At 43.1% G+C, this 16,643-nt stretch overlaps 1 protein-coding gene across 1 annotated transcript in view; it reads right to left on the bottom strand.

Annotated features, from left to right (window-relative positions):
- The window catches only part of SASH1 (SAM and SH3 domain containing 1), a gene marked incomplete at both ends in the record, with an annotated part of 180,503 nt that overhangs the window by 57,298 nt on the left and 106,562 nt on the right, over positions 1–16,643 (bottom strand). Inside the window, 3 exons of the mRNA XM_080700145.1 lie at positions 5,742–5,854; positions 8,130–8,216; positions 11,120–11,160. Of these exons, the coding sequence (XP_080556271.1) occupies positions 5,742–5,854; positions 8,130–8,216; positions 11,120–11,160 (241 nt within the window). The remainder of the gene's footprint in view (positions 1–5,741; positions 5,855–8,129; positions 8,217–11,119; positions 11,161–16,643) is intronic.

Genomic DNA, 16,643 nt, shown 5'->3' with positions numbered 1-16,643 from the left:
CTTGGGGGTCAAATGCCCCTGGGTTCCATCCCCAGACCCACACACACAAAAAAAATGTAGCTCATAAGTAAATGTACCTGACTTAAGTAAAATAATGTGGCAAAGCTCTGAACACATTGTATGTTATTAGTATAGGGCAATTATTGTCACCCTTGTGATTTTAGGTAAAAGAAGCTTGACATTGGCTTTAATACTATATATTCAACTGTTTGCTACTACGGACACTAATCTTTCTTTTTTTTTTTTTTTGCAGTACTGGGAATGGAACTCAGGGGCATTCTACCTCCGAGCTATACCTCCAACCCTATATTTTTATTCTTTATTTTGAAACAGGGTCTCACTGAGTTGCAAAGGACCTCACTAAGTAGCTGAGGCTGTCCTCCAACCCAGATCCTCCTGTCTCAGCCTCCAGAATGCTGGGATTACAAGTGTGTGCCACCACGCCCGGATGGCACTAATCGTTTTAAACTTTTTCATACATTAGGGACACTTATATTGTCCTAATCTTTGTAGTCTATTTATATTATGTATTAGAATGCTTTTTCCATCTGGATCTATGGCTTTATATATTATATTCTCCTGTATAATGGGGAATAGCTGCCAGCTGAAATATTGGATTATTATGGCATTATCAGTGTGTGTGTGTGTGTGTGTGTGTGTGTGTGTGTGTGTGTGTTTATGTGTGTGTGTTTTACTGGGGATTGAACTTAGGAGCATTCTACCTCTGAGCTATATCCCAGCACTATTTTATTTTGAAACAGTTGTCTCACCAAGTTGCCAAGGCTGACCTCCAACCTGTGATCCTCCTGCCTCAGCCTCCCCGGTACTAGGATTATAGGTATGCGCCATCATACCCGGCCTCTACCCATTTCTATACTCCACCTTATCCTCAGTTTACAGGAAGCCACTAAGTCAGTTCATCTGTAATGGAATAAGGCACAGATTCCTAACTAGTCAATCATAAATAAACTTAAAAATTGTAATCTCCTAAGGGTTTTATTTTTTACTTTCATGCGGCTGTGGCCTTGTGAGGTCAGATTCATACTTATCAGTTAGATAAGTATATAATACTTAGTAAGTAGATTACACTATGCAAGTCATCTTCAGGATTACTATTTATATTTTTAAGGAAACTGGATCATTATATCATAGTCCTAGATTGCTCGTACTTTCCTTCAAACAGAGCTTCCAGTTAATTTCAGAGAACAATAACCGGGCGTGGTGTCACACGCTCTTAATCCCAACATCGGGAGGCTGAGACGGGAGGATCACAGTTCTCGCACAGCCTCAGCTACTTAGTGAGGCCCTTCACAACTCAGTGAGACCCTGCTTCAAAATAAAGACTAAAAAATAGTACTAGGGGTGTAGCTCGGAGGTAGAATGGCGAGTTTCATCCCTAGTACTACAAAAGAATTTTTTTCAAAGAACATAGTTTTCTACAATATATTTTTATCACTGGCTAAACAATTCCTGCTATTTCATTTTACCCAAGACTTTAAATGTGAGTTTATTCCCTACTCTTCTATCCTCACACCTATATACGTACACACACGTTAATTACCCAGGTGAATGTGAAACCTACAGCTTCTCGGCACCTCACTGGGCTTTCTCTACCTTGAAGGACCGGCACGAGATCAGAATATCTTGAGCTTTCTTGCCAAAAACTATGCATGTCCTTAAGGTCAGTACCTACAAATTGTGTTATTTAGAAACTGCTGATTATCTAGAGCCTCCTTGATATTTTTGATTAGTGAACTTGACTTCCTTAAAGGATATATTGTTAAGCAGCTGTCACAAAACTATTAGGAAATGTTGGAGATGCTATTATATTGGATGGAACCGTTCATCAAGTGTAAAACTTTTAAGTTGGCTCTCTTTATAAGTTACACAGTCAAGAAGCCCGTGCAAAGAGAGTGTTTTGTGAACTTCATTCTCTTCAAATGCTTCTGTGGCTTACAATGTTGCTTCACACACTAATTCCTTGAAATCTGTTTTCCCTCGGATCTTCCTTTGTATTGGATAACTGGATTTTCCGGGGTGTGAGTCGTGGTTGTATAATTTACGGCGGGAAAATGTCCGTCAATGAGCTCAAACTCAGACAAACGAAGGGCAGTGGCTCTAATTGGTCCAGTTTAAAAATTCTCCCCAACACAATGCTGCCCAGCTGCAAGTGGCACGCAGGCAAACTCCTCTGCCAGAAGCTTGTCACGTAATCATTGAGCAAGATTCGAATGCAGACGTTCTACGCACGAGGCTTTGTATCTTCTTTGATTTACAGTGGAAGGCACAGCCCGCCGGATGTCCTGGAGGAACTGCATATCCTGTCACCGTCTGAGGAATCTGGGCTGCTCTCCCCATGGTCAGTACAGGAGGGCTGTCAACATTCCTTCTATATAGTGATCAGGTCAATGTAGATTCTTACGTTGAAAGAAGCAGATCTTCTCTGCAGATGGTTTTCAGTTGTAGGTCACATTTGTCTGGAAGCATTTTATTTCTGGCTAAAAATAATCCTATTTAGGTCCTAAGTAATGGGAGATGTCCACTGCCCTGAGAACCGCAATAAAATAAGCACAGCTGCTACTCCATCCGCCCCAGGGCACCCAGCCTTGTGTGCAGTCTCCGGAACTGTGAGCATGTCGCTGCTCTCTTCTGTCTTGCATTTCTGGGTTGCCTTATAGACACTGATCTTGATATCTCAGTGAGCTCTGTGGCTGCATTTGAAACTAGGCCAAGGTCAGCAACCTGGCAGCAGCCAGTCTGCAAGGCTGACCCTTCATGTCCGCCCGTATAGCGCTGGGCTGCTTCCTGGCAGTGTTGACTTCTGGTTTTCCTTCCGTGTAGACAATGGTGAGCTGTTAAAATGAGCTCAGAAGCTTCAAACAGTGTCTGTTTCTACTTCTTCCCCAGGAGTGAAAATGTTCTTTCATTTCTTTTTCAACTATAGAGATGTGCTGTACACACGGGGCCATATATAGTAAGGCCACTTTTTAAGATTTTTCTCTCAGTCCAAGAAAACTGGATTAGGCATGTCACATGCAAGCTCCTCTTCAGACAGAGGTGCTGTGTGGGGTAACTTTGGACTTCTACATCCAGAGCTTCAGTTTTGCTATTAGAAAGCAGAATCGCTCCCCAGGAGGTTAGCAAACCTCTTACTCACCACGGTGAACCCAAGTTCAGTCCATTCGTCTCATCTGCATGTTCTAGGAATTCAGTTGGATTCTTCCCAAATGTTACCGAAGGCCCAAGAAATGGAACTGGACACAAAATGAATAGGGGACTTTATGCCCAGGCCGGTGGCTGTGCCAGGTGGTCAGGGGTGTGGGAAATAGATGGACCGGGCTGAGGATGACGGAGCAGGCCATCAGCAACACAGACAGGTGCTGGCACCTGTCCCCGGCTTCATCACTGAACGCAGAGCCAGCCTGCCTATCTGTAGTAAGCCCAGCAACACCATCCCTGACACTGAGCCAGTTCAGTCCGCTGCAGGCTCCAGAGGACGAGGTTACTGCTGCTTGTCCAAAGTGGTGGATGAAGAAGCGAACAGATGGGTGTCCCAAGGCCATCCTGTCCCTCAGGTCTCCTACTAAATCTAGTCCCTCCTGGCACTCACATCAGTGTTTTGTCTTGTAGTGCAGTTTCAGCAACAAATTATTATCTTTTGTGTGGGTCTGGGGATGAAAATCAGTGGCATTCGACCTCTGAACTATCCCCACCCCTATTTTTTTATTCTTTATTTTTTGCAACAGGGTCTCAATAAGTTACGGAGGGCCTCACTAAGTAGCTGAGGCTGTCTGCGAAACGTGACCCTCCAGTCGTAGCCTCCCGAATGCTGGGATTACAAGTGTGTGCCACCATGCCTGACTCAAATTATTATCTTTTTACAATTACTGAGGTTTAGAGTAAGGAAACCCAAACTAAACTAAGTATGCTTGTCACCATTTCAAGCTTTCAGAACTTCAGGATCCCATGTAATGGCTGGTTTGATTTGACTGTCCCCTCGAAAATCTTGGCCTCCTTTCCCTTCCTGGCCCTTCCACCTCCGGCCATGTGAGCACGGTCTTCCTGCCTCCACAGGACACTGTGTGCGAGGCGCCATCTTGGATGAAGAGCATGGCTTCCTCTAATACCAAACTTATGGGAACCCTAACCTGGCATTTCTCAGCCTCTAGAACTGTGAGGCAATAAATTTCTGTTCTTTATATATTATCCAATTTTTGGTATTGTTATAGCAGCACAAAATCGACTCAGACAAAGGTCAAGTCATTATTTTATTCAATGGTTCCATAGTGACCTGAAGGTTTTCATTCATTTCTAACCTTACTTAGGTTCCGTACAGCACAGAACCAACTGTTCAAAGTGAAAATCAAGAATCCATTTGTCAACAACAAAGAAGGAAATATCTTAATGAATTTCTGCCTCACTATTATAACTACTACTCCAGTATCCTAAAGGTTAATTGACTTCTAATTTAACTTGGTGGGGAAAGACATAATAAGCGGAAAAATTAATATTCATTTGAATATTCTGAGAGATTATAATATGACAGAAAGCAAAATTTTAAGGCCTGAAGCTTTACCTTGAAATCTTAGAACTGATGTTATATTTACAGTTAATTTTCACTTAACAATTGATTTTTTACCATGGATTACATTCTTATGAATCCTTAAAATTGCATTCTGAGGCGCATTTTCTTCATTAAAGTGTGTCACAGATAAAAAAAATACCTGCCATTCCTCCATTCACATATATATCAACTATAGAAGCTTCTATCAGGTAGAATGTACGTATCAAGTAAATAAAATGGAATAAATATTTTATCTCAAAATGTTTGTACCTGATGACCACCAAAAAAATCAACAAGATACAATTTTAGGGCTCAGGTGTATAGCTCAATGGTAGTGTTTTCTTAGCATGCACAAAGCCCTGGGTCCAATCCCCAGCACACTCCTGAAAATTACTTTAAATACTATTTTTCAATACCCATTGATTCTCCCAAATATTATTTACTTGTTTATTTTGGTAGTGGAGGTTGAACCCAGAGGCATTCTATCTCCAAGCTATATCTTAGCCCAATTTTTGTGTGTGGTACTGGGGTTTCTGGAAGCCCTTCTACCTCCAGGCTACACTCCCAGACCTATTTTATATCTTTATTTGGAAACAGGGTCTCTTAAGCCAGCGTGCGCCGCTGGCTTCGAACCTGCGCGATCCTCCTGTCTCTGCCTCCCAAGCGCGGGGATTACAAGCCTGTGTCACCACACCCGGCAATCTTAGCTCAATTTTATCTATCAAGCTATTATCTATCTTTCTTTCTATCTATTTATCTATCTATCTATCTACCTACCTACCTATCTATCTATCTATCTCATGCTGAGAACTGAACCCAGGGGCATTCTACCTCTGAGCTCTGTTTTTAAAACTTTTAAATTTTATTTGGAAACTGAGTCTTACTAAGTTGCTGGGGGCCTCACTCAGTTGCTGAGGCTGTCCTAGAATCTAAAATTCTCCTGTTTCAGCCTCCCAAGTATTGGGATTACAAATGTGTGCCACCAATACCCGGCTTATTTTTTTCTTCGAAATAAGGTATCCCTAAATTGCTGAGGCTGGCTTCGGCCTGCAATCCTCCAGTCTCAGCCTCCCAAGGCTGAGATTATTAGGTATGCACCACCATGCCCAGCCGCACGTGCTTTCAAATGGAAGGAGGCTAAGGACTCACAAATGTAAAGCAAGTATGTGCATCTTACCCTGGCCAGTGCCTCTTCGATGGTAATCATCTTTTCTTTGACCATCATCATCAGCTGAATCCGCTCCTCATCGCTCATCGTTATCTCACTGGCCACATAACCAACATCTTCTCCTGGGGACCAAGGACAAAGGACATCCTAAATGAGCACAGAGAGACCAAAGAGACTGCCCTGTCTCATTTCCATTTAATAATCCATCAATCAATCCTGAAACCGTGTCATCTCGGAAGAGGGAAGGATGTTTCTTAGGGAGCTGTCTGTGGTCTACGTTACTGATGGAGGAACAGGAAGGGAATTAGCATATCTACCTGGAATCAGGCTCCAACACGAGGAGCTCACAATAGAAGCACATGTGTCAATATGACCAGAATGTTTGAGATGGAATGTCCTGTCTTGTTAGAAAGCTGACAGGATTTTCTTGTTATAGAAGATGCATAATCTAACTGGAACACCCAACTAGATCCAAACAGCACTCCGAGGCTTCTCTGGCCTAGATCGCCAGTGTCCTTCCATTTGCAGTATGAATGAGAAGAACATGCATTTCAGAGGAGTGGACAGAACCCTCTGCAACAGGGCCAATCCCTGCAGCCTTCTATCACCCTCCATTCCTGCTGAGCTGCTTGTCCGTTGGTCCCCAAAGGATAAGTACAGAAAAACAAAACCGCAGGTATGGAGCATGTTGGGTTCAGGAGGAAAGGCACTAGAGATGTTTCTGTCTGGATGCATTAGTGTCATAAATAGGTCTCCAAACTGTAAGGCAAAGTCAATTTCCAACTCAAAACAATGAAAGGGAAGAGAGAACCCCCAGTTGGTTCCTTAAGCAGACTGCTGTCGCCTCTACCATACTAGAGGCAGGATGGCCAACTACGTCTTTTGTCACACTTGGGGAAAGGCAGCAAGCAACAGTGGGTTAAAATGCAGACCAGGCTGAAGCCAATGTCTGCCCTCGGTCCTGTCTCTCTCACACTTCCCTGATTTATGCTGCTGTTAGGTCCTCAGCCCTGGCTTGGATTATCCTTGATTGTAGAGGGGCAGAGCAAGAGAGTCTAGCCACAGACTCAGAGGAAGCCACTGCAGGCAGGGCTATTTTGGTATTTACGTTCTCTGTGTTTCTCTATATCATTTCCAACTTGTAATCAATCAATCAATCCAGAAGCATCTCTCAGGGTCCCTTGGACACTCAAGCACTGTTACAGAAAAAATGATAGCAAGGGTCAGGGGAGGAGACACACTGAATGGATTCATTTTACTATCTGTGTTGCCTCCGGAAGCAGAGGGGTGCTGAGGTTGGATGGGTTTTTAACAAACCCATATGAGCTGGTAAACTGCAGGCTGCCTCATTCCTTCATTCCCTCCCTGCATCTTTACTTCTGTCCTTCTCAGTAGCTTCATTTCTCAGTAAAAATTTCATTAGACCCCAAGGTTTACTGTGATTCACAAACGATCCCGGGTGTGTCTCAAAGAGCAGAGCTGGGGTGTTTAGGAACAACTCCTTTACAGTCGGACACCTCAGAAAAGCAGCCGCCCTTGACTGCTGCCAGAAAGCCATGTATCGGCTGGGGTATGCGAGATCCATGGCCGCTCTTCTCATTTCCGTGCAGAAGTAATTGGAGACATTCTCTGAACAGGGTAGAGCATGCGAGTTTGCAAAGGAAAATAAGTAGTGTTAGTGGTGAGCAATAAAAAGTTTTCATCTCTTGATAACCTCATTTAGCCAGGCGGGAATCTGGAAGTAGATTTGTTCTGGTTTCCTCTGTGAATACTGGAGAAACATAAATTACATAACCGGGTCTCCAAGGGATGACATATTTACTTACTATCTAAACAACAACAAAAGACACAGCCCAGAGGAGGGCAGATGGAGCAGCCCAGGCAAATTCCCATGATGTCACACCATTAAGAGAGTCTCCAGGGGCAACAGCCCCATAACCATCCCTGCCACGGACCAGCGTCAAAGGATCAGAAAAATACAAAGGGGTGTGGACAGGAGGGTCCAAAACTAACAAATGCTATGACTTTCTTGACCCTTTGAGGTTAGATCTTGGTGAGTTTAAGAGCAAGGGTGTTTTGGTTTGGTGTGATTGAGAAGACTAAAGATTTGGTGTTTGTGTTCAGCTCTAGGAAAAGAAAGGATTGCTAACTCTTCACATTTTATTTTCTTTACATTATATATATATTTTTTCATATATATATGAATCTGTTTCCAAATTTCATATATATACGACTAGGATGAAGCCTTAAAGCCAGGACAGGAGTGCCAGAAAAGCTGACCATTTTACAGGCACAAGCAATGAGTCCTAACTGGCAACATCCACTCAGATGTGCACGCAGCCTTCTTAACATTTGGGAGCTAAAAGGCCCTACTGTCCGCCGGCTGCATTACAGTACCTTTTGAAGTCTGTCTCATTATTCCTTTTTGGTTCTTTCGGAAGTTCTGCCAGAAATACTTATTTTTCTTCTTCCAGTCTCCTTTTCCTTGAAGAACAAGAAAAGATAAATGAGAGAAAACACACAAGCAGTAAATTCATTGATAACAAAAGCGCAGCCTCATCCTTATAATTTCTAAGCTTGAAAGAAAACTCTGATTAAAAAAAAAAAAGAAAGAGTTTTTCTCTTTCAGCTTGTGAAAGACTGGGGAATGGTCTATAAAGTTGTTTAAAAGAAATGCAAATGTCCTAGCAAGAAATGGTACAGTAGGGTTAAGATGAGAAATAAAGACACATCAAAAGGGCAGGCGATACATGAATTCTTGTATTCGCTTTGATGTCTGTTTAACCAGCCTGCCTCATTCTGCCTCGTTCTGTGGTATTTTCCCCTCTTTGGTTTAAGCCACAATTATTTCCACTGTACCGCAAATGAGATACTTTAAGAAGTTAACTTTGTTTGGTTTTTATTTCTGTTGTTGATCTACACTTGGCTTATTTCTGTTTCCAGATTTCATGAGGAGAACCGAGTGGCTGCTGTGCCTGGTGCCACAGATCCACAGAGCTGGTTCCGGGCCGGGGCAGAGCTGCCCCTCCCTCTTGCTCTGAGCTGTGCAGTTTGCATGGGTCTAGCTCTGGCTTGGGTGGGGCACGAGTCCCACCTCCCTGGCGTTCCGGTTGCCTGGGACCTGCCTGCAGATTAACCAGGGCACAGTGACAAGAAAAACAGAGGACAGTCCTGCTGTGACATCTCCCAACTGGTGTTCTTGGAACCTTCCATCATTCCTAGACTATTTTGGGCGACTTGCAAGCAAAAACAAGTTCCTTGCCATGCGCAGACAATTTTAATATCTGGTAGGGTTCTCATCATCAATAATATAGAGTATCTTTTAAAAAGCAAAGGGGAAGGCCAGATATAGGGATGAATGCCTATAATCCTAGTATTTGGGAGGCTGAGACGGGAGGATCGTGGGTTCGAGACTTGCCTTAGTAACTTAGTAAGACTCTCAGCAACCCAGCAAGACCCTGCTTACAAATAAATAAATAAATAAGTAAACAAATAAATAGAGATGGGGTATAGCTTGGAGGTAGAATGCCCCTGGGGTTTAATCTACAGAAAGATAGATGGATAGAGAGAGAGAGAGAGAGAGAGAGAGAGAGAGAGAGAGAGAGAGAAGAGGAGAACAAAATGAACTGAGTGAAGCAGCCCTTTATGTTTGTAAAATACAAGAGAGCAGCACTGTCCTCTGCCACGGCACTGATGCGGCAGGCTCGCAGAAGCAGCCTCGTCACCACGCGGTGCCTGTCTGGTTGCTCTGTGACCACTGGAAAAAGGGCCCAGTCAAGTGGCAGGTTCCCACAGTCTAGACTGGTGGTGCCAAGCAATGCTGCGCGGAGCAGGCGTGTGGAGACCCCATCCACAGTACTCCTGGGCTAGCAAGGGAGTAAGGGTGTCAACAGGGCAGGGGATTGGAACCAGAGTTCTTTGGCTGGAGATCTCCTAGGTACTCAGAGGCAAGTTTTGTTTTAATTAATTAACTAGCTAATTAATTAATTAATTTTACAATTTATTTTGGCACTTGGGTTTGAACCCAGGGGCATTCTATATCTTCAAGCTACACTTTGAGCCCTTTTTATTTTTTACTTGGAAAAAGGGTCTCTTTAAATTGCTGAGCTATGGCTGTCTTTAAACCTGCAGCCCAGCCAGGCCTGGTGGCGCACGCCTGTAATCCCAGCATTCGGGAGGCTGAGACTGGAGGATCTCTGTTCACGGACAGCCTCAACTACTTAGTGAGGCCCTCTGCAACTCAGTAAGACCCTGTTCCAAAAAAAATTTTTTTAAAATACTAAAAATAGGGCTGGGGGGTGTAACTCAGAGGTAAAATGACCCTGAGTTTCATCCCCAGGACTGACAAAAAAAAAAAAAAATTAAAACCTGTAGTCCTTCAGTCTTAGCCTCCCAAATCCTGGGATTACAATGGAGATCGCTGCCCTTGCACTAAGTGCTCAAGCAAACATCAATAATGAAGGGCTAAAGCAGGCTGCCTGTCGCTTATTCAAGCCCTTATCTTGGGCAGCATAGAAATAGAGAGCATTTCTTTGACTATGAGCGATCATTCCCCCTTCTTTGTCATGTTTCTGAAAGGTGCTACAGCCTACATGAAGAAACAACAGCTAACATTTATTCAGCACTTACTATATCCACTTTGCTATCTAATAGCACATCTCATTTGAAGATCCACTTATGTAATGAATAATCATTCCCACTTAGGAGATCAAAACACCAAGCCTGGGTTGGGGGGCAGGGGACTTGCCTAAGAGACACAAATGAGCTGGCGGAGCTGAGCATTTATGGTTCCCATCACTATTACCCATCCTGCCTCTGCCTCCTACTAGGTCAGGAATGGATTTCATAATCTAGGATATACAGAATAAATAATGCCTTAAATGCAAACTCTTATATTTAAAAATTTCAGGCTGAAGCATTAACCCTAAGGACATTATCAGAGCCAGAGACCAAGAACTTTTATAGAGCATCAGTTGTCTGGGATAGAGAATAGAAACAATGTAAATGCCCAGCAAAGAAGAGATTGGTCAGTTAAATCATAGCACTTCCAATAGGACGAGGACTTAAAACATTTACTGTAAAGAATATTCATGCATGTGGGAAGTGCTCGTAACATTCAAGTTTTCAAAATAACATGTAGAATATGATCCTACTCATTAAAAAAATCCTCCACAATGGGGAGAGAGAGAGAGAGAGAGAGAGAGAGAGAGAGAGAGAGAGAGAATATGAATGAATGAATGAGAATGAATGTGTTATGCATCAAAATCTTAACAGTGCTTATTTCTGGGTAGATGGATTCTTCATGGTTTATATATTGTCACATGTCTATATTTTCTATAAAATATAAAGTGAAAATAATTAGTTAAACCAAGAAAAGTGGTACTGACCTATAGAGCCGTCATCTGAGTTTGATTTATGAAGAGGATGCCTAGAAAAGAAAGACAAATCAGATTAGCAGAGAACATTGGTTTCAGGAGAGAATTGGAGAATCCTGAGAGGGATTTTGGACCTGCACCAGTGCTATATGACAGAGCCAGACATTTGCGTGACACCTTCGGCACCAGCCCTGCCTACTCACCGTCTGGCTTGCTAGAGACGGACTCAGGTGTCATTTGTCATTTACTGAAGATTCACTGCAGAACAAGACTCTTGTTAAATGAAGAGGACAGACTCCATGAGCTGACCACGGAAGTATCTTCCCTTTCTATTAACTACAAGTTAATTTCCTGTCACTGGGAAGTCTCTGATAAGTGTAGAAGAGAGAAAGCATGTGATAAAACAAATATAAACTCAGTCCCACAGTGGCCACCCAGGCCAGCAGGTGGGTCAAGCAGTCAGCGGAGGATGGGGAGGGAGAAGGGGGAGGGATGCAATCAACAGGGAATGGATGCCCAGATGAGGGGGCCGTGGAGGTGGGACTCCTCCTGTTGGTGGGTGCCAGCTGGCAAGTGCGGTACCCACCCTGCCAAATCTTCCAAGGTTCAGAGACAAGCCAGAAACCTGCATTTTTAAATGATGGCAAATAACTCAATGTTTTTTTTAAGAAATGGGTCCAAGTTCATCAAAAAATGCCTGGGTACCAGATTTGGTCCCACACTTTGCCCCATGCCCTCCCTGCCAGTCTGTAATGGCTGGTAAGGTAAACTGAGATAACCTGAAAAGTATACACAGCCTAAAACCAGCCAATGAAGCACTTCCCTAGAAAATACTTAGCCAAATACCAACTTCAAGCAAGAAGGCAGGGGAGGCAAAGAAAATTAAAATTGGTTGCCTCAAAAATGGAAGAGTAGAGACTGGAGCAGAATCTTTCATTTGGTGATTCCCAAACCCCACAGGCAAGTTCAGCACCCTTGGGCTTGAAGACAAAGAAAATCAGAAAGAAAGAATTTGCCTCAGAGAAGCTGGACACACAGTGCATTCACACCTGGAGTGTTCTACAACCCTTCCGTGTGGCTGCCTTGATGCTCCTGCCTGGGTCCAGCGAGCAACACCACCCACTGAGTTTAAGAGGAGAGAACTGGCTTTGACTCTAACAAAAATCTGAAAGATGAAGAGACATGGGAGTAGCACTTGCAGAGGGCACGAGCTGGGCTTCAATTCCAGTTTTTCCCCCCTCCTTCTTACTATGCTGCCAACACAGAAATTATACTGCCAACACAACGGAACATCGACCTTGTTAGCAAACTGTGCCAAAATTTAGCTCCTAGAATCTATTCCTCCTGTCCACGCAAAGATGAAAATGCCTGAATATACTATATCTACTTGAAAGGGTTTTAAGATGTTGCTGTTTCAAATTTGAAATCATTTGACCAAAATATATTGAATGATATCACAAGTAAGGAACCTGAAATAATATAAAGAAATGGCACTCACAAGTTAGGGAAGGGGTAGACATGAACAAAGACATATATGGTACATGAAGTAGGGGCAACGGGGGAGGTGGACGGGAAAAAGAAGAGGGAGGAGGAAGAAGAGGCAACATGCCCAGAGCTACAGAGAGCAAAAAGGCAGCAGAGAGTCAACAGTGGGCTGGCTGGGGATTAAGGCACAAAGTTTTTCAAAGCAAACTAATGTTTATATTAAGTTTGATTCTTAAATGTCTTAAAAACCTTACTCTGTTGCATTTAGAACTCAAAGCCATGGTACTATGTATCGGTCTACCTTACTTTACCTGGCCATGGTCTATCAGCAAGTGTAAGTGACCACATAAAGGAAAATGTCCCATCTATTCTTATACCTCCTTTAAGGACTAGGAAAGTACTGGCCTTAATTGCTAAGGACTGAGTGTATCCAATTCCCCAGCTCTGGATAAAACTAGTTAATTATGTAGTCAGTTAGAAATATGCATGAACTTTTTTTTGAAACATTTTTGTGGGAAAATGGTCTAGAGAGTACTTAAGTTCTTTGTTGATTTACAATAATAAATCTTATCAGACTGCAAGGAATTTTTCTTGCTTAACTGATATAAATCCCCATTTTACAGAGAACTGTGGTCCCTGGAGTCGAGGAAGTGATCCACGGACCACACCGGCAACACATCGCAGCCCACGGTTCTCCCTGCATACACCTTCCTTTCCTTCTCATGTATAAAACCATGTTAATTCTATCCATAAAAATTCCAAATGATCATTTCAATTTTTCAACCCATTTTTCACGCTGTCAAGTGAAAATGCTCAATACCAAGAAAACACTTTAGAATATAAATCAGGAAGTTCTCACTACTTGCAAATTTTTATCTTTTTGACTTGCTGTGTTTTCATTATTTCTATTTCCTTTCTTCAAATTGTAGTAATCTTATCCTCAGGTTGGGCCCTATCTGCATCACTTGTATTTCCCAAGGCCGCCAGCAGATGGCACTGCGGTCTCTTTATTCAACTTCGAGTGGTGAGTGGAATTTTGTTTTCAAAATTTCACAACTGCCACAACCTACATACAGGCCAAAGAATAACACGTCGGTGTTTTATATGTGAGATCCTCAATACCTCAATTTGCAAAGGAGAAAAAAGAGCACTGCATGAATTTTGATGCGGTGAATTCTTCTTGCTAACAGAAGCTGACCAGGGAACAGGGGCACGAAATGCCGTTCTCTTTTTCCTTGACACTGATTATGAAATTTACTGAAGGAGGCTCCTCTTGGATGATGTAACTCAGTTCCACACTTGGATGGCAGCAGGTGGGAGAGGTCATTCACTGATCTCCTGGTGGAAGGAACTGATGCTCAGAAGTCAGTTCCAAAGAGGCCTCCCGGTTCATCTTCCTTCCAGCCAGATCTGGATCCCAAGGACGGTACCGCTGGAGGCCGGGACTTCGAATCCATCACTTCCATTGTTAATGGAGTAAAAAGGATGGAAACTTCAGCAGGGTTTCCATAACCAGGAAGCAATAATTGACATTTAGTTGCCCTTTGAAGATCTATTTTAAGTATTTAAGAATCATATTAGAGCCAGGCATGGTGATACACGCTTGTAATCCCAGTATCTGGGAGGCTGAGACAAGAGGATCGCGGGTTCACGGCCAGCCCCAGCAAGTTAGTGGGGCCCTCTACGACTTAGTGAGACCCTGTTTCAAAATAAAAAAAATTAAAAATAGGGCTGGGGGTGTAGCTCAGAGTAGAATGCCCCTGGATTCAATCACTAGCACCACGAGAGAGAGAGAGAGAGAGAGAGAGAGAGAGAGAGAGAGAGAGAGAAGAGAATCATATAAGAATTGCATTTAAAGTCTCAGAATTTAGGCTTAGCAAATCCCTTTTTCATTGCTAACCACTACTCTTAGGGCCCCCAAACTGCTGCTGATGTGTAAACATTTTTCCTTGAGGTCTCTAAAACACTTATTTTTGAAGGTAAATTTCACTTTTAAAAAGTCTCTAAGGTAAATAATTGTTGACTAGATCAACAAATTCATTGAAGGGAGAATATCCTCAGCACTTAACTAGTGTCTTCACCCCACCTCGATCTGCAATGGATTTTTTGTCAAATTGCCTTACTAGCTGGGCGTGGTGGCACATGCCTGTAATCCCAGGACTTGGGAAGCTGAGATAGGAAGATTGCAGGTTCTTGACCAGCCTCAGCAATTTAATGAGCCCCTCTGCAACTTATGAGGCCTTGTTTCAAAATAAAAAATAAAATAAAATAGAGCTGAGGGTATAGCTTGGAGGTAGAAAGCCCCTGAGTTTAATCTCTAGTGCCCAAAACAAAAAAGTAAATAAAAACTTTGTTTATTCATTTTAATTCATTCTTTCATGCAATGTATATTTATTCATCTTCCAGTGCGAGCCGGGCCTCCTCTGAAGCACTGAGAACACTGGATTACACAGGACAGGGATACTGGTACCCAGAGCCTGGATGGAGGGAGGCAAGAGAGGTTGCTCAGAGGGTGACACTGAGCAGGGAACAAGGATCTGCTGTGACACTCACTCCCCCAAATGGGGAAAGAACTAGGGTGACGGCGGAGGGGGAGGAGGGGACCAAGATCTACTTTCAATTCTCATGAAGTGAGAACGCTAAGTAAACCTTACTGTGGATCCATGAAAGGAATAGTGGACTGCACAAGCCTAGAGCTAGAGATAAGAATATGGAAGTTACTCACCTGTTTAAAGTGATGAGGGCTGGGGATGTAGCTCAGTGGTAAAGTGCTTGGCTAGCATGCACAAGACCCTGGGTTCAATCCCCAGTACTGCCAAAAAATCACACACACACACACACACACACACCCCATATGCCCATTAAAGGTATCAAGGGGCTCAAAAATAAGTAAAAAGTCGTGAGCTCAATTGTATAAATGAGGATGGGCAGGGAATTACAGAAACTGAGTCCTGAGGTCCAATTTTGGGGGTTCAGAAAGAGAAAGCCAGCTTAGGCAATGCAGTGAGACTCAGAAGCAGTGGTCCACGGGGAGAAGGGAAATTGGGGGCTGGAATAATATTCAACTTAGTTTTACAAAAATTGTATCTTACAAAATGATATTGCTGTTCCACCCCTGTGGCCCTGGTTTCTTTTCCTCCGAATCTCTCGCCTGGTCTGAGCAGAGATCCTCAAACAACCAGAGTAGAGGAAGAAACAAACACAGGTTCAACTGAAATTCTTTATACTTGTATAAAATTCCGTCTCCAAACTCAGCGTTCTCTAAGGACCATCCAGTCACCAAAGAGGATGGTCACTGGGGGACGACTGTCTCGTCTCTGGCTCCTGCGGGCAATGCTTCACGCTCTCTACTTACACAACACTCTTGCCCGCTTACACAACAATCTGCTCCCGCATACACTCACATGTTGCCCATTTCTGTAACGCCAGAGACCAATGAAAAGGTCCACGCCGTTACAAACAGGTCCTGCTCTTCAGTCAGTGGCAGGACCAGTGCTCAGAAGGACTCATGCAGATAAAACGTTTTCTACACAAATCTAAACATGCCTATGGATGTGTTAGGACTAAGTGTTTCAAAGTGCCCTTCAGGAGCTGGCTGTATTGTTACTGCATGGTCTCTGGTCTGCTTGTAGAAGGAGAGGAAGAAACAAAAAACGGCTCAAACTCCCTTCTCTTCTATGTCTCTTTAAATACAGATCGTCTCAGGTGTAGCCAGGCAAAGAACATTCTGCCCTGTTTTTACCTACGGAGACTGGCATACTTACAGAAACGCAATGAATGCCCAAGCCAAAGGAATTCCTAAAATAAACTTCATGTTTGGACTTTGATAAGCTGTCCAGAAACTTTATTATAACCAAGAAAAAAGAAGAGAGAAAAAGAAGAAAAGCAGTTATAACCTAATTTATCAGAAGAGAACATATGTTCTATGTTAGCGAAAAATCCATACTGGAAGAGATGTTTGTGATTCCAAAATCTTGAGTCTCAGGAAATCAAATTCTCCAATTCTCCAGGAATCTGTTTGCCGCTGAATTGTGAATCAGGAAGGGCGTTT

Source organism: Muscardinus avellanarius, assembly GCF_963383645.1.
Source record: "Muscardinus avellanarius genome assembly, chromosome: 8".
NCBI lineage: Eukaryota > Metazoa > Chordata > Mammalia > Rodentia > Gliridae > Muscardinus > Muscardinus avellanarius.
The sequence above is the reverse complement of the archived record's forward strand: the minus strand, read 5'-3'. Positions and strand labels throughout refer to the sequence as shown.